Here is a 27,537-nt window from a genome sequence, read left to right on the forward strand (position 1 = left end):
ATACATTTTATTATATGGGTTCAAACAAAATTAAAGTTGCATGAAATGTAAACATGCGCAATAATTTTGCAAAGTGTCCGAAAGTAGTTCTCAATATCATTTGTAACGAGAGTTGGACGAGAATTGATAATGATGGAGGAAAACACGTGTGGTTGCTTTGGTTGGCGAAATACTCGTTGTTATCTGGACGTCCATGCTTGTTACTAATTGACATTACTCCAGAGTATTCACAATTGTTCCTCATAAGTTGAAAAAGGTGAATTATTAAGAATTTTTATTGAACATCAGTGTGAAATATGCGTTGTCAACAAACCTTGGCATGACCTATAAATAAAAAAAATCGACTTTAACAGAAATTACGCATTTTATGGTAGCACTTAAAGTCTTTCTCGGTGAGCTTTAAAGGATGAACATGTAGATAAGTACGACTAAGTTGGAATTTTAACACGCATTAAACTGATATGATTGTCCGGTGAAGTATTGCATTGTCCACTGCTGAGACAAATAAGTTGTCTTCCCTTGGAATGGAAAATCATTTACAATAATTCGTTTGTTTCAATACCAGGACTCACTTAGAGAGGGCACCATGGGTCATTGGCCCTAAAATGCAAAATAATATCCAAAAGAAAGGGAGGCATGGGTCAATAGCCCATTTTATTTACATAAATTGCATTATTTATATTATTAGCCCGTAGTCATATATGAAATCACCCATTTCACGCTACAAGAATGGGTCATTGACCCAATATGAGAAAATTCAAGAGTTAACCCTGAATGCAACCAAGATTCATTGAGATTTAAAAATATAAACAGGCACAAACCCTATTAGTTACTATAACATAATTATCATTACTGCTACCTTAGCCCTGGAGATTCACCAGTAAATCAGGCTTTCCTTCCTCAGAAGACTGGCGACTATGCAAGAAACTTACATTAGCCAAATGGTCTTAAATCTTGTCATGATTTAAGAAGATTTTCAGAGCTTGTAGAGAATGTATTCTTGTATTACATAGCATGCTGCTTGTGTACTAAATTTCCCATAATTTTGAAACAAGTGGACAATTTGATGCCATGTACTGATATGAATCAGTGACTGTATTTCTTACTCAGTTTGCATTTAAGAGTTGATCTGGTTGTAATGGATACTTCTGGCTCTTATTTAAAATGTGAAAAACATCCAAATGGTCAATTTAAATAGTGACCATTGTAGAAATGGACCAGATCAAAAACATTGTGTCAAAGTACATGTATGAAAGAAAATAAATGAGGGTGCTATGTGGCTGATTGGTTAAGGGGCAGGACTTTCATATTCCTGACTTTGGCTTCATTTTTTAAGTACCAGTCCATATAAAATTCAGACACAGCCAATGGTATAGGTGATTCATGGTGTAGAAAAACCAACCCAATGAACAATGTTTTAACGGTCTTCAGGTGCTATATTTTCAAGTAACAATAGTATTTCCTGTATTCAGATCAGTACTTTTGAGAAAACCATACATTTATATTAAACTAAAAGCAACCAAATCAAAGCAAATCATAAACGATAACTCTTTCAAAGGGCTAATGCCATGTACAGTCTATATTAACTTTAGTTCAAAAGCAAAACACCTGAATGAAAAACTTAGACTGTAAAGGGGGTCTGTAACTGTACCTGAATTATGAACAAAAGTGAATATGGTGGGTTTCTGACATGCATGAATTACCTTCTGTTTGATTTTTATAAAGACTGCTACTTATGATTTTAAACTAAGGGGAGTAACTTTCTACAATTTGTCATCCGACAGACTGGATTGGTGTTAAAATTTGGGGCAATGGACACCAATTGACTTCAAATTCAAATATTCAATTTATTTGAGCCATGTTAAGTACTTGAATCCTTTTAAGTAACTTACTTGAAACCATTGAGATACTTACTGAAGTGCAAATAATCTAAGTTTCCAAGAAAAATGTTAACTATTTTCCCTTTCCCCAATGATACCCCCAACCAGGTTGTCCGATGTTTGTGTGTTATGTCCTTTTGAAAAACTTGCTTAAATGGCTAATATTCCATTAATATGAAAAAAGACTTTTAATGGAAAATTTTTCAGGTCTTTAAGGCATTTAAAAACTCCTTTTAATATACCATTTTGGCTCTAATTATTTGTTACCCTAATTTTTGAATTTTTAAAAGACCTACATTGTAAATTTTAGTCACTAAGAATTTCTGCAGGGGTGTACAAAAGGTAAGTTTACTTTCAGTAAAAACGCAGAGAATGAGAGAGAGAAAAAAATCCGTGTTATGGTTTGTATGCGACTTTAACTTCTATTATAATAATTGTACAGTACATACAGTAATTTTGTAGAAACCTAAATTTTGAATAAAACATGTATTTTAAGTTTTTATTATTCATTATTTTATATGTTGTATGGTTTGAAACAGTAATTTCTCTTTTTAAATGGCTTTGGAAAATCAAAGTATGGTTACAAACAATTAAACTGTCACTTAAATTATCATCCACATGTGTAAGTGTGGTAGAGTTGAATAAACAAACATAAGTGTTGAAGAGTTGAATAAACAAACATCGTCTTGATATGCCAGATTTTTCCCATTTTGAGGTAAAGGTCAATAGTTGTACAAACATTTATTTTTTCTATATGGTCAATGCAGATGGCTGTTTACCAATTTTTTTATGATTTCAAGCAACCATTAGTCAGTATTTTTACTGAGGGCGGAAAGGGGTGAAATGTGTAAAAATTATTATAAAAATATTTCTTTCCATATTTTGATGAAAACAATAAAAAATTTAATTTAGCATTTTCAATTTTTTGCTCTTTTTCATAGGAAAGGGAGGTGGTTTTCCATTATTGTGCTCAGCTGACAGACATGTCATGTGCTTATGTCACAGCTCTAACTTTCAAGTCTTCAGACCAACCTCCAAGTCACATGAATTTTCAGAATGCAATGTTTTCTTTATAACACTTCTTTGTGGATATATTTCATATCTCGTGTTCCTTATCACTTCGATATAATAAGCACATACGATTTTAATATTTTTGCATTGTTTCCCTTTAATGCTTGCACTTTGATTGCCTTTTTCAAAAGCTGTAAGGGAACATGGATAAAGGGGGTCCAACTCGGGATTCCCATGTTGAATTGCTTTTACCAAACTTTTGTTAATATTTTCAGTGTTTAGAAAGACTAAGAATGACCGGAGAAATCAGATTAGCTGGAGTGGTTGCTGTTTCAACCATCTCATTAGTGGCTATATTATGGTATTTGCGAAGAAAAAGACCTCCCAAGAAACAAGAGGAAAGGAGGCAAAAGTTGTCTAATGCTGACACAAAACTTGTAGAACAAAAAGGAAGTTTACGTCACATATCATCACAACCTTTACTAGCTGATCAAAATGAAGAAGTGTCAAATGAAGCTGTGAACAAAGAGGTCTGTGTTTGTCAGTAACAAAGGCTATTCAGTGATTTTATAAGAGAAAACAATTTTTTGTTTGGCATACATTGTATAAAGTTTCTTAGTTCAAAAATTAAATGGTATGCCAATACAGGAAATTATTTTGGTAATTTGAAAATTGTGCAGCTTTTATACTGAAATTGTAAGTTAGAAATCATTGATTTATAAAGGGTGATTTTATATTTAGATATAATTCTTTAGAAAGTGTTTCACAAGGACCCTGAGAAATGTTTAAAAAAAACCATGTAATATTTATGATATTAAACTCAGTATTTAGAAACTATGTTAATATGGTTGTATAATTATGTTTTCTTTAGAGTAATAATGAACAAAATGCAGAGAGACAAGAAGACAGTATTCAACATAATACAGAAAGTCAACAATTGCAGACTTCAGCTGTAAATCAAAGGCTATGCCAAGACTCTAAACCTACACCAGAAAACTTTGTTAATAAACATGAACACATACTTTCAGGAGATTCTTTCAAGCAACAGAATGACCTCAATTCTTCCATACCAAATCGTCATAGTGACATTAACCAATCAAAAAACAACTTGAGTAAGACAACTAGCTCTGAACATCACAACCAAAATTCATCTGTCACTGATGAATCAGCAGCTTTGGCTGAGGATCTTTCAGTGCTGAATGAAGCAATGACTGCTTCAAGGATGAATGATGTTAGTTTTGTTAACAAAACAGGGGTTGAATCTGCTGAAAATGTAGAGGAAATAATGACCTTATCAAAAGTCAGTGATGTAATGACCTCTGTGAATGTCTGTGAAGTTAGTCAAATAAACAAATGTGAAAGTAAAGAGGACAGTGTTGAACCTGAAAATCTTAGTGAACAAGATGCTCTTTCTATTTCTACCATGGTGCCGTTGTTAGAATCAACAAATCTTGACATTACCTGTCCCCAAACACGAGAAATTAACTCTAATAATGACATCATGTCAGAAACTTCAATACAATTGGAGTCATCCATTAGTGAGAGAATATCAAATAAACATGAACTGTCTCAATTAGAGGTCAAGGGGTCTCCAAAAGATAGTAATTCTAATCGGTATAGAAATGATTCTAATTGTTCAAATTACAGTGCCAGTCATTTGGAAGATAAAATTTCTGAAACAAGTAGTGATCGCACAGCCTCACCAAACAAGGAAAGAAATTCAGCCTCACCTGGCAAAGAGCAACATGGTGTTGTAGAAAATGGAATTCAAAGTTCTGATGCTTCAAACTGTGATACTGTAAGTTTATAAGTGAAGCAAAGTACCTGAGGTACTATAGCATGTTTTAAGTAACTTAATGGACAATCAGTGTTCTATCTAGAACACACCATTGCAAGATTCCCACGATTTTTGTCATTTTGACACAATGGAAATGGTAACCTTGGCTGAATGGGATGCATTGAATTTTCACTTCTTGAGATTGTCCATTTTATTAACCCAGGAAATTGGTTCCGTATTACATGATTAAGTGATTTTAAAAAACCCTAAGTGTGAGTCAGCACTGCAGTTGATTTTATGCCATTTTTTGTTTTCCTTGCTTCAAAGTATATCTAACACTTTGAGTATAGTTGCAAACCAAAACAAAAATATTTTCATAAAATTGAAACCTGAGGGTGAAACAAGTAAAAGCCATGAATAATGAAAAGAACCCTGAAGGAAGTATTGACAGTATAACTGAAATCTGAACAGTGTAAATTTGTCAAATGTATGTGTCAGTAAATTTTGTCAGTGGCACGACCATCACTGGCACTTGTTTTCATCAATGGTTTGGGACTATCAGATATGAATTCATATTTGATAGATGCAAGCAATTGATAAATACAGGTGTCTGTGACCAGAGTTAGAAATAGTAGCCTGCCCGCCAGCCAGGGCTGGCTAATTTTAGCAAAAATTTATTTAGTAAATATATTGAAAAATTGTATTTAGGACTGGCTAGAATTTGAGTGAGTTTCCTACCATGCTGTGGCAGCTATGTGCAAATTTAAATTTTGATGACTCAATTACCAATTGTTACCAAAAGACATCTATCGTATGGATCGCTGTGCAAATGAAAAAGATTAACTTAACCGCTGAGTGTTTTAATTTTAGAATATCAATTTTTCTTCAAATTTCAGTTTGTTATCTAGTTATTTAGAACCAACACTTAAATCATCTGCTGTAGATAGATGTTATTATACTTCCTGCAAACAAAGTTTTGGGGGTGGGGGAGGTGGGGTATTGGTTTTACCCAGTCAGTGTTCTAGGATTCCTATTTCCCATTACCTGGGGCAACTGAAATTTGGGTCATGGAAAGTTAGGTACTTAGTTACACTTTCCCATGGCAAGTTGAAAACTTCATATGCTGTAAGGATTTGTTTTGTTACGAAAGCAGTCATTGACTGTGGGAACGTTGATTTTATATGGATTTTTCCTGAGGAAACCTCAATTCCTGAAAAATCCTAGAACACTGCCAGTCTGTCTGTCCTCAGCTATTTTCTAAGCAGCTTGCAGCATTGTTATGAAACTTTGTGGGATGTAATATGACCGCATGGAGATATGCATACTAATTAGGTAAAAATTATAGAAATTATGGCTGATGGACGTACATGTTTAACAGCAACATATGGTCTGATGCATTTTCATCAACTCTTCCTCAATGACTTGCATGATTGTTATGCAACTTTGTGCATGTTAAATTATACTACACTCAGCGACTTGTGTTTCACTAACACTCAAGTTGGAGTTTTAAATCTGTGTTAGTCAGTGAAACACTGTGCCGGTTGGATTTTTTTAAAAGTGAAATGTGAGTGTTACACCCACCCAGCTGGGACATTGTATATTCCAGTTGTTAATTGTGTATGGAGAAACACCAACCTAGGTGAAAAATCACCCAACACGGTGAAGTTGATCGCATTAATCTTTTCCGACTATATGAACGTTAGTTCCCGATCTCCCAGGTCACTGACCTCCAGATTTCATTTGGGACTCCAGAAAATCACAAGGGAGTCCGGAGGACATGTGAAAATTCTTAATCCTATCGCTGAAATCGATACTAGCCGTTGGTACAATAAAACAGCAGTTGAGACAATTAGCAATAGGGATTAAAGATTGACAAATAAACGTGAAAATCGTTTTAAAAAAAAAAGACATTTATCGCTGATACATACTTCATGACTGTCCTGTATTGAGTAATTATAATTAATTGCAGACCATCTGATGACCAGTCCCTGATTGGAGACACTGTAAACAATATGCTCATTTAAACGCCCGAGCAACAATATTTCAGCTATATTCAGGCGATGAACATGAAATTGATGACAAGATGAACATGAAATGATGATGAAATGAAAAATGGGATGGGACACAAGGATATTGGGGTCGAGAAATTTTGATTGCCACTGGAAATAGGGAGAGGTGGGTAGGGTCGGGCAATTTAGCCTTCTGTGGCGGAGCCCTGTGGTTCCTACTCCGGGAGAATACCACAGTAGGGTTCCTTAACGTGCGAGGAACGTGGCAGCTTTCCCAACATGATGCACCACTATGGTTTGCGGTCAGGTTTTCCGTATTATAGCCTGACAACCCCAGCATGTAACATGCCTGGGGTACCCTATTCCACCACCTGGGGCACACAGGGGTTGTCAGGCTGTAATACGGAAAACCTGATCGCAAACCATAGCGGTGTACCGTGTTGCGAAAATGCCACGTTCCTCGCACGTTAAAGAACCCTTCTGTGGTAATCGATAGGAATAGGAACCTTTGCGCTCCGCCACAGGAAGCTTTTTCATTTCACCATTTCATGTTCATTTTGTCATCAATTTCATGTTCATCGTCTGAATATAGCTGAAATATTGCTGCTCGGACGTTAAACCCCAACAAACAAACAAACAAACAAACTAAATTGCCCGACCCTACCCATCCCTCCCTTTTTCAATAATCAATCAATCATATAACAACCGTCTCTACTGTCGTTCTATTAATTTTATTGCCTATTTCTGCCTATAGTGAACTACAAGGATGGTAACGGAGATAGAATGGCCCTAAACATGCAAGATATTTCACTGTACATCAAGTAATTTAAACTTATAGTTAAAGATAAATATCTAGTATTTTAAAATTGGTAAATTACATTCTTAAATCTAGGTTTTTAGGACGTAAAGAATAGTGTAAAAAATAGTCTTAAACTTCATTTTTAACGTCATTTATTCAAATTTCAAGCAAGCTTTGTTCGCTATAACTTCTTTTGGGCCGTACATGAAATGACGAATTTCTATATTTTCAATTATTTAAAATGACTTTTTTTACTATGTCAAGAATTTATATTTAACGTAACTCTGTTTCAATTTTACACAACTGTACAGCTAATGACCCATATTTAGTATTCCAATCAGTGACTATATAACGTTACTTTACACAGGAGACATGCGCGTTGACGTCGGCAAAATATCAACAGCTCATCCTTCCGGAAAAGGCTAATAACTTGTATATGTTTTTCAGTGAGGTAATAAGGAAACGTCAAGGATGTTTAGAAATGACGATGGTTTTCTCTCTTAATGTTAGTGAATTGTCTGCATATTGCAGTGTTTTTGTTTTGGAAAATGTATAATGTATAACCTATGTGCAAAATAGTATATGCTTACAGAGATCATCAAAAGGTCTTCAACTAGTGTAAACACACCTTTGAGTAAGCTCTGAAAGACCCCTTCAACTAAAGTAAACATAAAGATGACCATTGTTCATAATCGAAGCAAAAGTAATGTAAAGACACATTACTGGCCAACATCTCCTGATTGTGGACAGACGAATGAAATCTGCAGTGGAGATAAACTAGTTCTATATGATCTAAACCGTCCTTTAATGTAAGATCAAAATGAACTGAAACAACAAACACACACAAAAATTACTAGTGTGATACTTGATAATACATCCAATTCTCTCCATGGAATATCGTGCCTTCAGAATTATACTGTTGTATGTCCGTTTTTTTTTTCAAATGTTGGTAAAAGTGAATTGAAAGTTTAGTTGCTGATATTTGTTTGCATAAAATGTTTATGCTCATACAATGCATGTAATGTTATTTCCTGTATTGAAACTCTCAGTAGCGTAGAAGTCATTTGCACTGATCCCATGAAGTCTCAATGTACTCTTTAAAATCAGGTTTTGGAGATAGAACATTTTACAGCAAAACTCTGAATTATAGAAATATTAACTGATACATATTTAATTCAATATTTTATTAGAATTTTATATGAAAAGATGCATCATAAACATTGTAAATCTCAAATAGAAAAACATATGATACCGATATCACACAAAAATACAAATTGAAAAATAAATGTTTTACCAAAAAACACGATTAAGATCATTTTACATTTAAGATTTGATTGGTTCAGAAACCAACAATTGAATGCTGTCAGTGATGAATTATTATCAAGCATTAAGGCTTTATTTCATTTTATTATAATTATTCATTTAATATAAGTAACTCAAATTTCAAAGTAATTTAATGTATTGTTTTGTTATTGTTCCTTATTATTTTTTTATTTATCAAAATATTTTTTCAGTCTTCCAATAATAAGAGTAAAGTACATATTATATCTTGTGGTACATATTTTATTCACATGTTATGCTTTCATATCAACAGAAAAAAATCCTTTCTCGTGATTTTGGTAAAATATAAAACATACAATCATACATTTACTTAATGTACTTCAATGAAAAGAAAAACTATCAAGCACTGTTAGAACACTTTCTCTTTAAACATTCACACAATTCATAGACTGTGAGCTTTATGTTTTTATTTTCAGAAATTTTTTGTAATAATTGTGGTCGTCCAATGGCATGTATTTCAGCATGCTTTTAATATCTGCAATCTTTTCTTTTGTTATCTTCGGCGTTTTCGAAAGCTTGGAAACAGTTTATAGTCTTTCAACATAAACGGGACCACATCCTCCTCATTCCATACTGCATTGTAACCTTTTTTATTGAGAGAAAAATGAGCACTTAAATTATATGTATTTATTTTTCTCTTATAGAAAAAGTTTGAAACATCAGCCCGAGGGCATGAAATTACATTTTCTAAGTCAAAACAAACCACAGGAGTGTCTCCTTTTCTATCTTTATCCCTTTCACTTTTTGTTTCACTTTTATCTTTTATATGATCTTCATATTTAGAAGTTGTGGCATCTTCAGACGCTTTGTGTTCCTCACATGTGTCACACTTATCCTTTTTGGGAATGTGGAACCCTAGATTAAATTCAGTATTAAAAATTCTATGGTAATAGTGATACTTTTCAGGATTTATATTCTCTTTGGAGCATTTCTCTCTATATAAATCATACATTTAGAAACACTAAGATTAGATTCTATATATTCTCTTTGAGTTTTTGACCGACAATAATGTGAAGACATTCTTGGAAATGAATTTATGCGATCTTTAATGAAATTTTTAGCCCCGACAGACACTTTCCGTTTTACTTGTTTTCCTCTTTTATCTTCTAAAGAATCATTTGCTTGTTCAAAAAAACACTGTATTCTTCTACCACTTATGTCAAGTGTTTTAAGATAAAATTCTTTACACACTCTTATTGGTTTGTCTGACACAGTAAAAATATATTCAAATGTGAAATTTCTTCTACTCTTGGTTTTTTCAGTTCTTTTTCTCTGTTTTTCCTTTTTTACTACAGTTTTGGAATAGAACATTTTTTTCTGACTGTCATTTAAACCCCAAAATTTATAAAAAAATCTCTTTCCTTCCCTTTTGAGAAATATGTTTTGAGCATTTAAATCGACAATTGCATTTACAGTCACCTTTACTTTTCCTACTTTTAATTGTTTGACCCTTTACATTGATGTAATCTTTTCTAGACTGCCTATCTCTTTTTCTCTTAATTTGTTTCCAATTTCCAACTTGTCTTATTTTCTTCCTACCTCTAGCATGACCCTGACTATCTTGAGTTTGAATGACACTAGTAGAGGGGACGGATTTATCTTCAGGATTTTCTACTTCTACTAGTCTATTAACAATATGTTGTAATGTTTCATGTACCTCATTTCTTATTTCAAAAGATTCATCATTCAAAAGGTTTTCATTACCCAATGTAAAATCCATGTTACATGTACTACTCTCATCACAAGCATTCACAATAACTACAGTAGTATTTTCATCAGTATTTGCAATTAAAGCTGCTATCTCAGCATCTGTTTCAAAATTAAAATATTCTACAATTTGGTCAGACATTTTCTACAGTAGCACAATACTAAGTACAGTATGAAAATAAATTTTGAGAATTTCAAACCTGACAAATACACACTATTGTAAGATTAGTACAAAAATGTAGTTGTTTTCTATAATACAATGTAGAAATACACAATGTATAGATGAAACTAACAAAGCAGTATGGCACTAAAGAAGTTAATTATCATAGAAATCCAGCTTGTAAATTCTTGTTGTAAGGTCAATGTAGAATGTATGTGCTATCAGGTAGAACACCTGTTCATCTACTTCTGGAGAAAGGCTGCGGTACATATGGGACAACGATTTGTAGCAAGGTGAAACGATGGCATGAAATGCGTCAATGCTTAGACCGATGCCGTATATTTCTAGAACTTGAAGTTGTGGTTTGTTCTGTACGATTGTAGCCAAAGAAATAGTTGATATAAAGTTGAATGACAAATATAAACTGTCTAGCTTAGCAAGTCTACGGATAACCAAGAAATCTGCATCACATAGATTTGTACATTCGGTCAAGTTCAGGTATTCTAAATTAGGCATATACTGTAAAAAAACAAAGTGACGATACCCTGGATTGGGTAACATTAAGGTTTGTCAGGTGTGTTGCTCGACTCAATCCTGTAATCAGGCTGTAATCAAGGCTTGCCAAATCACCATAATATGTAGTATATGAAAACTCAAATTCATGGAATTGTTCGGCGTAACGGAGTATATAGTCAAGATCCATTTTGTTTAACATTAAGAGGGTAGTAGAAGATCAGGTTTCTCCACAGACGGTGTGTACTTTATAAGATAATGGAATCGCCGACAAGTTCTGTTGACATTTTGTAAGAGCTCTTCTTTCTTAATATAATATATGGATGAGGGGTACATCAGGCAGATCATACAGATTTAGACTGAAATAAATTGAAATTAAGTTTCAAAAACTTACAGTTCTGTAAAATTGTGTATAAATTCAAATTTACATTAAAAAATGTTTATACAGCAATGTTATTTAATATGTTATTTAATAATTAATTTGTGTTTTTAACATTTACATCATATATAATCATCTATAAATGTTATATTTCAATTCTTAATTTATCAAATTCGTGATGAAAGTTAAATTTTGAACTTTAAAAACTGGCATTTCCTGTCAGTCTTAAACTGTTGTAACTCCAAAATATTCACAGTTTTATGAATAACTTGTTTTTTATTCACTGAATTGGTAGAAAAAAACCATAGGGTATGATAAATTTCAATTTTTGGAAACATTAAGGAATCAAATATCTAACTTAAAACACCCCGTGCAGGTCCGGGTGTTAAAGGAATAGGCCTGCAGCAGCGCTAAGCTTGTCGTATAAGGAGACTAAATAGTGCTGAGAAATCTAGCCGGGGGCTAGGCGCTCTGCCCACAGAGCAACTGGGATGTGTGCCCCAGGTGGTGGAATGGGGTACCCCTGGCGTGTTACATGCCTGGGGTTGTCAGGCTATAATACGGAAAACCTGACCGCAAACCATAGTGGTGCACCGTGTTGGGAAAGATGCCACGTTCCTCGCACGTTAAAGAACCCTGCTGTGGTATTCGATAGGAGTAGGAACCTTTGCGCTCCGCCAGAAGAGGCTAAATTGCCCGACCTTACCCACCCACCCTTTTTCCAGTGGCAATCAAAAGTTGTCGACCCTATTATCCATGTGACCCATCCTTTTTTTTCATTTCATGTTTATTTTATCATCCATTTCATGTTCATTGTCTGAATATAGCTGAAATATTGCTGCTCGGACGTTAAACCCCAACAAACAAACATTTCACATGTCATTGTATTGTCGAAATGAAATTACTGTTCTATAATGGTGTAAAAAATATAAGGTTGAAATATTTTTTTTTTTTTTTTTTTTTTTTTTTTGTTCTTTTGAAGGTGAACACAGTAATGCATAGTAAAAGGTTTTACTTTCATGATCTTAAGATATTTTACTCATTATAGAACGAGTTTCTTTTCTTTCCATTCCCCTTTCATATAGTTTACATATGAACGGTTGCATTCAGTATCCATGTATTGTATGATCTTTATTATGCACGAGTCCATCATTGAATTCATGATCATTGATTTATTCATTACTACATAAGTGTTTAGTATTACATTGTAACCATAGAAAAAATAAATGCAACAATTTCAATAGAAATATTCGTATGTTACAAAGAGAATACAAAACAGAATACATCTGAAGGTAGAGAAGCTAAGGTCACTAGTTGGGCCGGTTTCCTTAATAACATCATAAGGATATTTGACAAACTTTAAATCTTGTTCAACTACACACAAATCTTATTACATACAGTTTATCATTTGTATGATTTATTCCTGTGACCTCATCACATTTTACTGATACCAACAATTGAAATACTTTGCGTCCGATTTTTTTTTTATTTGAATATACAATGATTGAAGAAAAAATACTTTGAAAGAAAACACAAAGAATGAAAGGATCAACCAATCTTGGAAAGGTGACCAGATGCACAGGGAGGGTACGTGTACTTGACGTTTCATTAAACACTTTCTGCAATTTACCGCTGACTAACAGGACGATTCTAAATATATTAATGTGATATATATTATTTCATTTATTTCTCGTATTTAGAAAACAATGTATTACTTTTGCTTTACTTTATTTGGTTGATTTTTTGGTGGTCTACTACAATTTTCAGTTTTTCTCGATTGTGTCATAACGTTTTACAGCTTACTTCATGGAATGGGTTTTGCCCATCATTGAAGACCGTGTGGTGACCTGTACAAGTTTAATTATTTGTTGCTTCGCTTTTAGTGAATAACGGTCTAATAGGCAATCATACTACATCTTTTACTTTTATTTAAAGTATCCGTTCGAGTTAATTTTGTTGCTAAGACATCAGAAGAGATCGTTCTTTTTAAAAAGCTCCTTTACGAATAAGCCAAAAGTAGATAAAATGTTACGCGTTCATTTGTAAATATAGTACTGTATTTGAACGTGGTATTGGTGTTGTGACATTTTCGCTCTACTTTTAATAGTTGTTGCTGTCGAAACAACATCGAATATTACAAGTCTCACTAAAAAGTTTCAATCAGGACTTTGATAAACAAGAGCAAACAAGAGACGTTGGACATAAAACTAATACGGATTTTATATGTTAAAAAATTGTAGTATTTTGAACTTAAGCTAAAATTGTACATCATGCACAGGTTTAGTAGGCTCTTTTTTATATATATTGTTACTAAATCATAGCAGATACAAAAACGCCAGTTATATAAATATTGGAAATTTCGATATATTATACACGCGTTTCGATAAATAATCTCACAACAGTAGCATTAGAATCTAGTACGAAGATAGATAAAAATCCCAAAATTATTTATATACAAAAAATCAAAACCTAAACTATCGGGACCCGTGCAGGTCCGGGTGTCAAAAGAATACGCCTGCAGCAGCGCTAAGCTTGTCGTAAAAGGCGACTAAATAGTGTTCGGAACCTTAGCCGGGGGCTAGGGCGCTCTGCCCACAGAGCAACTGGGATGTATGCCCCAGGTGGTGGAATGGGGTACCCCTGGTGTGTTACATGCTGGGGTTGTCGGGCTATAATACGGAAAACCTGACCGCAAATCATAGTGGTGCACCGTGTTGGGAAAGATGCCACGTTCCTTGCACGTTAAAGAACCCTGCTGTGGTATTCTCCCGGAGTAGGAACCATAGGACTCCGCCACAGGAGGCTAAATTGCCCGACCCTACCAGTGGCAATCAAAATTTGACGACCCCATTGTCCTTGTGTCCCATCCCTTTTTCATTTCATCATCATTTCATGTTAATTTTATCATCAATTTCATGTTCGTCTGAATATAGCTGAAATATTGCTGCTCGGACGTTAAACCCCAACAAAAACAAAAAAACAAACTAAACTATCCGAATGGGAAGCCGGATCTATTACCAAGAGGTTCTACCATGTACAATACAATGAATGAAGCCTTAGTGTGGGATTTTCAAATTTGTAACACTGCGAATTTTAATAAATAATATATAGTAATTATGATGTAGTTCGGGGTCAGACAAGTCTGGATACTGGGTTGGTGAATACCCTCGAGGACCTTTGGTCCACCAGTAGTGACATCGACCCAGTTGTAATTAGATTTGTACCTGCATAAGAAGAAACAATAACATACAGAAATCAAAACTGGTACGAATATCGTTCTCTTTCAACACAACATTTGAGTTACGTGTATGCTTCTGTTTGTCTCAGCCTTACATCACCCCAGGACTCCACCGTACCTTACTATTATATCCTCATTTTCGACAAGCACTAGAGTGAATCTGATTGATTTTTACATTTTTCCCTGAATAAGACCATTCAATGATAATTATGTGAGATTGAAGACAACATTATCAATTCCCATATTCCTATAATGACGACTTGCGTCACGATACTTCTCTGTTCGGTCATGGATTGCATTTTGATAAGTTAACATTCTACTTGAAAAAGGGGAAGCTTGCACAATTTCGTAATCAAATAGTCACTTACGGTGACATGTCTCATTTATTCCGTTGTCGTACTTAGATCAATTGAGCTATTGGTAAAAGGAATAATGGGAAACATTCATTTAAAACGCAATCATTGCATAATAATTAAAACAGGAAATGTGAAAGGATTTGGGCGCCAAACAAATTACTTTTTATCAAGGCCACAGGATAACAGTTTATATAAAAAAATAAAGTTCATCAAAAGAATTAAATGCTAGGTATAGTTTTCTATCACGATAGTTAACAACATGTCCTTAAAAGCAGCACATTTTAGTACATTCATAATCAAACTTTCAACTCGATTTGAATTTATCATAATATCATAATTGTTTATTGCACTTAATTTGTTCTATTAATTCCATAAATAAGTTATGTCATTAGTATACAAGAAAAAAACAAAAAGAATCAATTTCAACTTATGCAAATAAAAAGGAAACAGCAGCATCACTAGCCTTAATATTGGACCCGTGCAGGTCCGGGTGTCAAAAGAATAGGCCTGCACTAGCGCTAAGCTTGCCGTAAAAGGCGACTAAATAGTGCTCAGAACCCTAGCCGGGGGCTAGGGTGCTCTGCCCACAGAGCAACTGGGTTGTGTGTCCCAGGTGGTGGAATGGGGTACCATAGTGGTGCACCGTGTTGGAAAAGACACCACTTTCCTCGCACGTTAAAAAACCTTACTGTGGTATTCTCCCGGAGTAGGAACCATAAGGCTCCGCCACAGGAGGCTAAATTGCCCGACCCTCCTCTCCCTATTTCCAGTGGCAATCAAAATTTCTCGATCCCATTGTCCTTGTGTCCCGTCCCATTTTTCATTTCATCATTTCATGTTCATTTTATCATCCACTTCATGTTCATCGCCTGAATATAGCTGAAATATTGCTGATCGGGCGTTAAACCCCAACAAACAAACAAAAAAAAGCCATAATATTGTGTGAAAAATAAATGGTATTTTCTATAGACTTACAATGCTTAATGTACAACAGCTATACTAAGCATTACTCAATGATTCCAGTTGACATGTTCTACAAACTGTGTGTTATGTATTTACATGTAGTCATAGACTGTGGCTGTAAGACGATTTTAAAACAAATATCACACTGAAGCATTACTGAAAACAATTCCCTGATTAGATACTTCTTTTAGTTCTCTCAATTGCATTCATTTCGAGCTAATGTAATCAATTCATCCACAGCTCCAGACACGTCATTGTTTTAAACTCTAAAACATAAGTAAAAATGTTTTCCTTTTTCATTTAAAATTTTGCACAAATATACAATTCATTTATGACTTTCCGGGAATGAAATAATTGCAGAGATATACTATGGGATCAATAAACGGATGGAAAGGCGATACGAGGGGGTAATGTACTCTCTTTTCTACTACTTAGTCTTCTTCGTCCTCGGTTAGACACAAGGCTGTAGTTTTATCTCTCTCAACTTACGTCTGTCTGTTAATTTCTTGGCCCCTCCCCATGAGAGTCAATAGTTTTGCATAACTGCTATTCAGCTTGGCCCTTTTCTTAAAAGAATTACTGGCTGAATTTCCAGAATAGATATAAGATTGAAAAGCTATTTTGGCCTACCCTCGTCTGCGTATGGTGTCTTTTTATGTCTACTGATTATAGGCTCCTTAGGTATGTAAATTCCACGCACATACATGTACTCGATTGTTGTGACTCCTACATGTAAATTGGCTTGTGATGCTTACTTGGTGTTTGTTTCATGACTTTGGTATTATTGATGTATAAGTATGTTCTATGAGCTCTCCAAATTGTTAAGTTATGAAACTACTTTTTTAAAGTTCAATTTCAATTGGAGTGTTTGTAGATAAACCACAACGCATTTCTGTTGGTACGATGGCAGCATTTTCATCAATTTCCTAATGGTTAAAAGCCTATTTCAAATGTTGGAACCGTATGTCAATTTCCTCTCTTTCATTAGTGAGGTTGAAATTGGAGATTTATACTCTCCATATGACGTTAAATCGGTAAGAGAGTTACTCTCTAGTCTTAGCATGTCATTATTAGGTAGAGACAAGAATGTTAAATACATTTCATATAGCAATACAGTATTTAAAATCGTTATCAAAACTTAATCAAGTATTGCTCTGTTTTTGAATTGTTATATTTTTATGTTGGAAAACATTAAATCTCGTTGTAATCACCGTTTGAACTATTCAAAAAGTTCAAAGAGATACTTTCATATCGTGCCATTCATAGACCTTTCAGTTTTGAACAAATGTGAATAAATTAACTAGTTTCCTACTGAAAAAAAATACATGAAAGGGCAATTAAAAATCTGAAAATCGTTTCTTTTTAAAATCTTTCAGAAAGATCCAAACATTCATTATGATACTTGTTTGTTAATTAGTATGTATTGAGTACACGAGGAACTTTAAAGGGGTTATCAAATTGTCGATATATTCTTCATTACACATTTAAATGACTTTATCATCAGTGTAAAAGAAACTATATAAAACATATATACGGGAAGGTAAGTAATCAATATTTAGTTCTGATCTGTTGTGTTGACTGTTATTTTACGGGATTTCCTCGTGTTAACAGGTAGGAATATTTTAATATATTTAATTTTATCATAATTATCTTCCAAATAATCAATTCAAGTTCGGAAATATTTATATCCTTTTTGTATATTTGATTATCTGTGTGGTTAGGAAAGGTAAAAGTTATTTACATTTTATCTCATATAAGAGATATTAGATAATCTACTGTATTCATGTTAAGATTTTAAAGGATAAAAAAGAAACTACATGTAAGGTTTTAAGTATCCCATAATTTCAGCATGTTGCAATTTCTATCTGGGACTGTCAGGTTTTTTATATTCCCACTCAACTAGTGACTGGTATATTTTAATCACCGTGTCCATGGATTTGTCATTCAGCCTGCCGGTCCGAAATTTTGATGCTCTCCATTGTTATTATAACTACCTGTTCATGGGACTCTTCCATTTTCCAGTATATGAAGGGATAAAGACAATTTTCGTTATAAAAATCTCGTTCTCCGAATGGATGGATTTATTTCAAATTTGGTGTGTAGCTTTAGCTTTATATACACGGGGCATGTGTTTTGCATTGCAAGCTATTTTGGATGCTGTCCAATCCTGGGGTATACCTAGCACGACCGTGTCTATCTTTATTAGAATGTCTAGCGATAGGCGTTGTTAGTGTTCATTATATATAGTGACAGCATACCTGCATAACTGAAATAAATGTAAGCGTTATATTGCGAAATTTCGTAAGCTGTTTGTTGACTGCTAAAAAATCTATCAAATGTCAGATAGGTAGAATTGGTCCACGTTTTTGATGCCGCCAAAAAAAAGCACTGTAATGTCAATACTTCTGTCAAGTTTACTTTGCGGTACCACGAAAGTTTTGATTTATATAGAATTAACATGTAAACTTGTACTAATTAGTCCAGACAGAGAAAAAAGGCTTACACGTGAATTGTAATGTAAAAGAAGGCTTTACATAACAACATAAATAATTAGTCAATATTGTTATTAATTTTCTGGAGTACAATAATTTGCTATAATCTATTGTGTAAAGAGTCCACATTATCTATTCTTTGTGTTGTTCCGGTACTAAGTAATGTATAGTAATTCAATTGAGTTGTTTAATAGTATTTTGTGTCAAAGGTTATACAAATAGCTATCTGTCTGGTTTAGGTGTTAGGTTTTAGAAAAACGTCAGTCTTGTCAACCAAACAAAATAAGGAAAATTATTTTCATAATGTACGAAGTTTTTATTGCGTGTAGTAATTTTCATTCCTTGAAGTTACACGAGGTCGAACATGGTATGGTATACTATTTTTAGCTTTTATGATCATAGAATGGTTGATATGTTTGTATTCCTCTTCAATTATTGTCAGAGATAATAGGGAATCAACTTGACATGGCGCTGCTAGGTCATTAGAGGTAATCAGTTGACATTTCTTACATTCTATTCACTGAATGTATAGTCTTTATATACATAATTTCTAACATTTTCTACTCTTACAGAAATATAAACTGACTGATCAATTTTCTTTTGAATTCTGTTCCAATTTTGAAATTATTTATTTTGGAATGTAGCGCGAAAGAAATAGTAAGAAGTCCTAAAGGGGCCATTTTAGTTTATTTTCCTAACTAGGCCCTGCAAGGGATATTTGTCACAAAATTGTGAATTTTATAACATGAAGTTCCATTGATAGCAAAACCTTTTTTGCAATTGATTATTAGGTTTATGCATAACACGGATACTGATGTCCAAATTATAAATAATATCCAACTAAATCAATGACTGTAAGTACTGATTTATTAGGTATCTTTTCTGTCAGGATTAGCATGAAGTAACTATGTTGTTCATGGGCGTTTCCGATAAGTGTTTCGCTTTAATATGCAGTCATAGTAAGCCTAAATACATACTATGAATACAATGCATGTTTTATATTCTCATGTGAGACAACGAGGTGAGACATGTGTGAGAGGTTCAATTATTGAACGGGAATCTCTGCAAATAATGCGCGAATAAAAACCCATTTAATCCTAGAGTTCTTTTTGTCAAATATGTAGATTGCTTTTATCGCCTCAAATGAGAAATTTGAGTATTTATATGCAATTCTGTTATATCCGTTGACGCAATCAATAACTCAACGTAAATCTCTCATATCTTCAATTTATTGAATTGATTAAAATTGAGATTTTAGAACTGAGTAAAAATAAATCCGGGGATGTCAATATCTGGACCGAAGTTTGATAGAACTACTGTCAACATTATCTTTCATAATAATACACTGCAATTTTCGCAATTTACACAAGTCACAATATCAATTAGACCAATTTACAATCAACAATGATTTATAAGTAATGGATAACGGACATTAATTAGTCTTCACCAGGAGTTTAGGTTAAAAATCTATTTCAGCTCATGTAGAGGGTGATTTGCAAACGTTTACAAAAAATATATAAATACAGATAGTCTTCTGACAACTATAACCGGAACTTGTCACTGATAAAGAATGAAATATTAATGAATACTTTTTACGGCGAACTTCTATAAGATGTTCAAATGCTACACATTGTGTAGATGCTAGACAGAAAAAAAACACGAACGATTGAAAGAACAGGCAAGCCAAAATATGAACGGTAAAAGCACTCTTAAAACAAACACTGCAGACAATGTGAGTATACATTTGTATTGAAAACCAATTTTCAAGTCATTTAACATTATTATATGTTAATCGACAAAGCCAAAAACAAACAAAAAAAAACAGTATGTACAACCAATAACTCTGTTTATAATTTAGCATCCACGGTATGTACGAAAATTAAAAGCAAATAGAAAACAACTGTTAATTGCTTTGTTTGAAAGTCTTCCTTACAAATAACAATTGATCCTTAACCAATTCATCAATAATTGGACCTACATGCAACTCCTCGTGTGTCAAGTTGTGCTCTGTAAACTGCAATCCTATAAGGGTTGTTTTCAGTTCCACATGTATTCATCAAAAACAAATACGGTATATGACCATGAAGGACGGTATGTCGACCAGTCCTATAATGGCTTATCGGTACATCTTGATTGTAAAAAAATCACATATTAGATTAGATCTGTATCAATTGGTAATAATATATGTTTTATAAATTTAAAAAAAAACTAAACAATACTTGATATTAATTCTTACAATAAACAGTAATTTCTGTTACGGATGAGAAATGTTTATACTACAAAAAAAATAGGTCAGAGGGCACCATTGCTACACGGTACAACAGATATATACTCTACTGTCAAAGAATAAAGCTGGTGATTTTATATTTTGTCTTAAGCCACAACCAATTATTCTTTGTCATATGAGAAACCTTTAAACATACATCGTTTTCAAAGCTAGGTTGAGAAAAAGTAAATATTTCTTTGGTTGTTGATATGAAACTTAGCAACACATGACTATAACACCTTTGTCCGTTTGGTTTATTACTGAATCAACCTTTTATAAAATTTTACATTATATACATCAGGAAGATTAATTAATATATTGACTTTCCTTCATTAATAGAAAATAACACACGATGCAAAATCTGTTGATCTGATGCAATTCATGCATTAACTAATAAAACGTACGGCATACGAATTGTTTAATTATCAATAATTTACTCTTTCCAGGAGATAGATTTATAAGCCATTAGCTCCTATAATACTGTCGTTTTCAAATAAACATCGATCATGTCAAATGTAAATAAGTGTTTATATTAATCCCTATACTTTCTTATTATCGATTTTATCCATGAATGCTTAATGTCAGGAAATGGTGATGTAAAACTCAAATAATTCTTGAAACAATAGGAAATGTAGAATGATTCACTGCTTTAGCCGTTTGACCCCAAGAATTAAAATCTAAGTCTGGTATCTTGTTAATTGAAAAATTTCCATAGAAAGAGAATTACACCTGTAGAAAATATTCACATTTCACGTAACTTTGGAATGAACTTTAGCTTAAAAACAAACAAAAAATAGGAATAAATAGATGCTTTTACAGTGATGGATCTTTAAAAAGGTGTGTTCCGGATCATGTTTTTGATTATGGGGGATCGATGGTGTCGTGTGCATATTTTTACCCTAATTTGGAACGAAATTATCTGTTGACTTTTTTTATAACAGCAGAATCATTTATTCCCTCTACGATAAGACATTGGAATAAACTAGATCAATCAACAAGAGATTTGTATTCGTTATCAAAATTCAAAAGCGAACTAAAAACGTACAGTAAAAACCAATATCCCCAAACACTAAGCTTTTGGACCCAGACGACTTAACATTGTTCTAACACAAATGAGAGGCGGAGCATCATTTCTTAACTACGACCTTCATATAGTAAACATTGTTGGTAATCCAATTTGCAGATGTGGATTCAAAGTAGAAACTCAATACCACTATTTTTTTCGAATGTCGTTTATAGTCTCTTAAGGCAGAAATTAATGAATGATCTTGCGTGGTTACCGGGAAATTTGCCAATTAATCTAAAACTATTTTTATAAGGACATTAGGATCTAGTAAGATGTACTTGTGTCTAACCCCTTCTTCACATTATTCGACAAATAAAATATGTTTAAACTAAACTAAGGAAATTATTAATTATATATTCCAACAAAAGGTTGGGTTCAAATCCCCGGAACTGGATCCCTCTGGATCCACCCCTGAATTTACCCACAGGCACCCTCGTTTTATTTATACGAAAAACAAAACTTTATTTAGTATAAAGAGTGTTACATAGAGGTTCCTTCGTCCAAAGGCAAAAATAAAAACCAGGATAAAAATGGTTTTACCTAAGAAACGTTCACTTAAAAGCATATACATGTAGAAAAATATGTATGACCATTACAAAGTCTAGAAAAAATTAATTCATTAAATTTAGTACTTAAGTGTCAGTCCCTGTAAGAATCAGGCTGTGGGTGAAACATGGTATGAAAAAAAAATCATTTTGATAGTGTAATTTAACTATTAGCACCACCATAATCAAGGAAAACAGACAAGCTTTTCCATATCATGCTGCACCATTGAGTTACAATTTCACTGAAATGCACTGAAAATGAACATTTTAAGGGCAGAAAACTCTGTCAAAAACCTCATTTTTCTAACATTCTGTTAGCCAGTGATGCAGAGATCAAATAATGGTCTTTTCAGAAATTATATTGTCAAATCAGTGGGGTTTTGACAATGCATGTTTCCAATTTTTCCCATTTTGACTGATTCTTACAAATACTGACACGTAAGACGGAGATTGTATTGAGATGTACCTGTCATGTGTAGTGGTACTTCAGCAGTCAGCTCATGCTAAATGTTGTATTAAAGTAGACTTTAAAGTGGAAGAATAGGTTAAAAAGATTACCATATAGAAATAAAAATGTAAATCTACAAGTCAATATTTATCTTTTAATATGTGACCTTTAGTTAATTATCTTTTATATACAGGTGTACCATTTCAAAGCTGGAATTTAAAATTAATGGTCGAGTGTTAAACAAATATTATGTTTTATGTATTATACGTTCCTTTATGACGGAAAGTTTCTAAGACCTTAACATATGATTACATCATACCTATTTAAAGTATCTTATCTACTTTCTATAAAAAAAATAAATCTTAAAATTCACATATATAGTTAGAAAACACGCTACGCTTTTTGTTTGCACAAATAATTGAATTGAATTTTAACTACCTTTATACTTGTGCAAATCTTATGTGTTTCTGTATGAGTTCTGAAAGTCAGAATATTTTAACTTTGAAAAGATAATTCGACTTGGTTTGTTGGTACCTAAACATTACTTGGTACGGTGTCGACCATTTGCGTTAGAAAGAAAATAAATCATTGTCGTGAATACTAATAATTAGAAATAATTTATATATTATTGATAAATCTTTAAGTTAAATCAGAGTATAATTCGTACTATACCAGCTTTTGATTTCAGATATTCGAGACTTACTTTACTGAGAACAGAGAGGGCTACATGATCGATGATAATTATATTGTGACACAATTCTACAGTGTAGTCGAAGTAGTCGTCAAAATGTTAAACTTTCCATAATATACTCGCAAATTAGGCTTTTAAAATCGTCCTAAAATTAAGAGATCCCGCAATTCATTTACTTTCAGTATCAAGTAAAACATTATCAGCATGACAAAAATCATACACAATCTTGACTCTGACATGTAAAAGTCAGTCTAAATGGTGTTTGTGACGAAAGCATAAGAGAAGTCAAAAGAAGCCAAACATTGGTTAAAAGAACAAAAATGACCTTTGAAAATCAAGTAGCGAGAAAAACAATCGGAATTTAGAACCTTAAACATAAACGTGAGAAAAAACATTAGTACAGTCTAAAAATAGTTGCTATGTTACTGAAATGAAAAACAATTGCAAGTTGAAAGGAAGACGGGGTCAAAAATAAGTAATGGAATGTAACAAGGTTATGACAATCTGTAAATGGTCTATTGGGAATGGTTATCAACAGAAGGCTTGCTTCCACTATCAAATATGCAGCCCACTAGCTTCTATTCTAGTAGGACTGCATATTTCATAGATAGAGCAAGCACCTGTTGGTTATCTAAAGAAAATACCTAAAAAGTGAGTAGAAAAAAAACGAAATGTAATCCAAAACCAGCATGCGTATGTGTAACAGTGACAAGAATTATTATACACGCTGCGAAAGTGAAACGTTGTCGATTCTTTTCTTTTTGGAAATGAGAAATGTACTCGGGCTTAGGGAGAGATATGTATAGACTGATTTTTTTATATTTCAAAGTACTTATAATCTCGAACACCTTGATCAGACATCAATTAAGCATTACACGATGAACTTAGATCAATTGCTTTTAATTTATACATTGGCAACAATTGGTGGTATCTTGGAGAGATCTTTACAGGCGTTGACTAAGAATGACGAATACAACAAAATGTACACAATCAGAGGATCAGTTTAATTGTAAGAATGTGGAGCATCGATAAGCTCAAGTTGTTGAAATGTCTCGTGGCCCAAATATGACCTCGATCTTTGTGGAAAATTATCAAAGCTTTTATCCCTTTAAAATTATCAATTTAAAATTTTATGCAGTTGTGCTATTTTACATTTAAATGATTGGACCCTTGCCGAGGTATCAGTTTAGAATTATTTATACGTTTATTTTGAATTGTCATTGTATTTCAAATCATACAATTATTATTGAAATATAATATAAGTATTCAGTAAATGACATTTTTCACTGCTATTGAAATATATTACATAACATCAACATTTCAGTTGAACATGCTTTATATTATTTGTTATCCTCCTTAGCATTTTCTCTTTTTTTTGATAAAGCTTAGTTCAAATAGTAATAATGTTGTTTTTTTTTCTCTCCGAACTTAAAGAAAGAAGCGCTTATTTGCAGTTAGGTATGCTTAACTCAAAATGGAACATCCAGGAAATGGCTGTTAGGTTTTCCATTGCTGCTTTTGTCTGTATCATTTATAATTTATGACAACTGTTTGGTGTTTATTGATAACATCAGGCGTTAACGACTTGGGAGAACTTGTATATGCCTATGATAAATAGGACATACATTACTATACTTTGCCTAAGAATCATGTTTAATGCAACTAGTGTCAAGCCAACTCGAATAAGCCTTTGAAGTCCTATATGACTATCAACTTAACCCCTTTGATAAAACATTTTGTTTATATTTACAGATCTTACATAAAGAAACAGACGTAAGGTCAGCAGTAACAATGTCATGATAGATAAGTAATGTCATCATCACCAGAATCTGCAGGCAAAGTGTCTGGACTTAGTCCGCATCTAAATCCACGATTCTCTAAAATAAAGCAAGATTATCATAAAAAACTGTTTAACTACGAAAAAGAGTTTAATTTAAAAACAGCAAAATCTACACCAAGAGAAAAGCTTTTACGTGATTCAATGCTTGCATACACAGAGAGAGTACGGAATATTTCAAATTCGAAGGGACGATTTGATGGTGACGACTCTGATACCGAGGATTCTATACCACTCGTTGTTAGGGCAAAGCATATACCGAAATACCCTTTAAAGCGAAATTTACCTAGACGCCCTGCATCGTTAGATGAGCTCATTGGCAAGAGCAGTCTTGTAAAGCAGGAAAGAGAGAGGCTATTGAAACGACCTCGTTCGGCCTCTCGGGTTTCTCCTCGGGTGAACATTCCATCACTTCCGGATAGATTACAAGGCAGATCTCATCATGTCAAAATTAGTTTCGTCAGTGCATCAGACTTATATGACTTCGTTGATTATAGCCTACGTAATCGGGGGACTAAAAAAGAGACGTTACAATTCCTGAAAATGGAAAAAGAAATTTTAACTAAAAAGGCAAGAGAAAATAATAAAAAGGTAACTGCTGCTCATCAACGGTTGAGTGATGTAACAAGTAATTCTCAAATTGAAAACGGTGGGAATACAGTACGAACTTTGCCACCTATTGAGAATAAAGATTTTCCAAGCACAAGATGTGTTGAAGACGATGTGCAAAAGGACGAAAATACTAATACTATTTCAGTAGCAAAAAATTCAAACGGAGGAACTCCTCGAACGTTCAGTGAGAGTGGTAAACAATCGCCAATTAGTCCTCTGAAAATACGTCCCAACCGAGCTAAAAGAATGAAAATACGTCAACCTGGACTAGGTGCAATCCCAGAAAATGATATTTCAGCCAATCGAAATAAGCCGGGGACACCAGAACGAATAACTTTGTCATCCCCCCCTCCAAAAATATCCCCTAGAAATGTAAATCTAGAATCTAACTTAAACGCAATTCCAGAAAACGATACAAGCAATGAGGGAGCATTTACTGGTAGAAAGAGACTACCAAGAATTAATCATCGAAAAGTTGACCTTACTCGGACTAGTGCCTTCGGGAAAATAGATTCTTTATTAAGTAGTGACAAGCGCATTATTGATCTGGAAGACTTTGATTTGCAAACTAATTCTAATAAGCTGAAGGCACAGAAGAAATTTAAGAAATTAATATTTCTACGTGACATCCCAGATAGGAAATAGTGCAATACTCAGTTACCGTTTTAAAGTATTACGTACGGTTTGTTATTTGTTCAGAATACTAAAAAAGTTGTTCACTCATTTGGTTTATTTTTACTTGCATTAAGTAAATCCATCACACATAAATAAACACTGTTTACAATCAACATCAAAATTTCAAGGATGTGGTTTCCTTATATCAGCTCAAGTTCGTTCACGTATGATACTTATTTAGAGCTAAATGTTTCTCTTGCAATGTTCTACTCATTCTTGTGATTTCGTTTACAAATTATCCCTTAATGTCATTTCATGTCATAATTATAACATTGCACCCTATTGACACAGTTTCAACAATAACCAGCACTTACTAATGGTAACTATCTGTTATAACCCACGCTTGTATGAGAAATAAAGGGTAAACACAAAAATTACCGAACAATAGTCAAAAGAAAGAAAATCAATATAACAAATGTTAATACCAAGTCTAAAACTGGAGAGCTGGAAACAACCGCAATGGTCCTGACTTGGTAGAGACGTTGGCAATTGAAATGGTTGGGTTATTAAGATTCTTCACTGGTGCATATCGGTGAAGTGCTGCTTTCTTATCCTCTTTCCGCAACTCTTTGTATTCAATTTGCATATGTCGCTTTATTCACCATCTATTTTCTAGCACTTGCTATCTCAGTATTTGTAAAGTTGTACATTACTTGGCATACCAAACCCTTAGTGTCCCATACGAAACAATTTCCATGGTGTTCCTCCTGGAAAATCGTCGAAGAGGATTAAATGCCGAACAAATTTGACTGTGCTCTTTCTTGTGTATACT

At 33.5% G+C, this 27,537-nt stretch overlaps 1 protein-coding gene and 1 pseudogene across 7 annotated transcripts; one reads left to right on the forward strand and one right to left on the reverse strand.

The window, feature by feature from the left end:
• Positions 1–96: 96 nt before the first annotated feature.
• LOC148621792 (uncharacterized) lies at positions 97–26,813 on the forward strand. Of its 6 annotated transcripts, XM_088576488.1 has the most exons (4): positions 97–256; positions 3,167–3,421; positions 3,763–4,689; positions 25,394–25,591. In XM_088576488.1, the coding sequence occupies exons 2-4, from the start codon at positions 3,185–3,187 to the stop codon at positions 25,439–25,441; spliced, it is 1,212 nt and encodes a 403-aa protein (XP_088432614.1). In that variant the 5' UTR covers positions 97–256; positions 3,167–3,184; the 3' UTR covers positions 25,442–25,591. The 6 variants fall into 6 exon arrangements, with proteins under 6 accessions (XP_088432614.1, XP_088432610.1, XP_088432612.1 ...); XM_088576484.1 differs by lacking the exons at positions 97–256; positions 3,167–3,421 and having other exon boundaries at positions 4,551–4,689; positions 25,394–26,813; XM_088576486.1 differs by lacking the exons at positions 97–256; positions 3,167–3,421; positions 3,763–4,689 and adding an exon at positions 17,613–17,673 and having other exon boundaries at positions 25,394–26,813.
• LOC148621793 (uncharacterized) lies at positions 8,784–25,868 on the reverse strand (annotated as a pseudogene). The gene is made up of 2 exons (XR_015921238.1): positions 25,765–25,868; positions 8,784–11,556 (listed from the first exon to the last, which is right to left on the reverse strand). The product of XR_015921238.1 is annotated as an uncharacterized LOC148621793 (transcript).
• Positions 26,814–27,537: the final 724 nt, after the last annotated feature.

Source organism: Perna viridis, chromosome 3 (genome assembly GCF_037379345.1).
Source record: "Perna viridis isolate PV_CMFRI_1.1 ecotype Kerala chromosome 3, ASM3737934v1, whole genome shotgun sequence".
Classification (NCBI taxonomy): Eukaryota; Metazoa; Mollusca; class Bivalvia; order Mytilida; family Mytilidae; genus Perna; species Perna viridis.

Excerpts from the sequence above, each read along its gene's own strand:
- LOC148621792 (XM_088576484.1), top strand. The coding sequence starts at position 25,452 with ATGTCATCATCACCAGAATCTGCAGGCAAAGTGTCTGGACTTAGTCCG.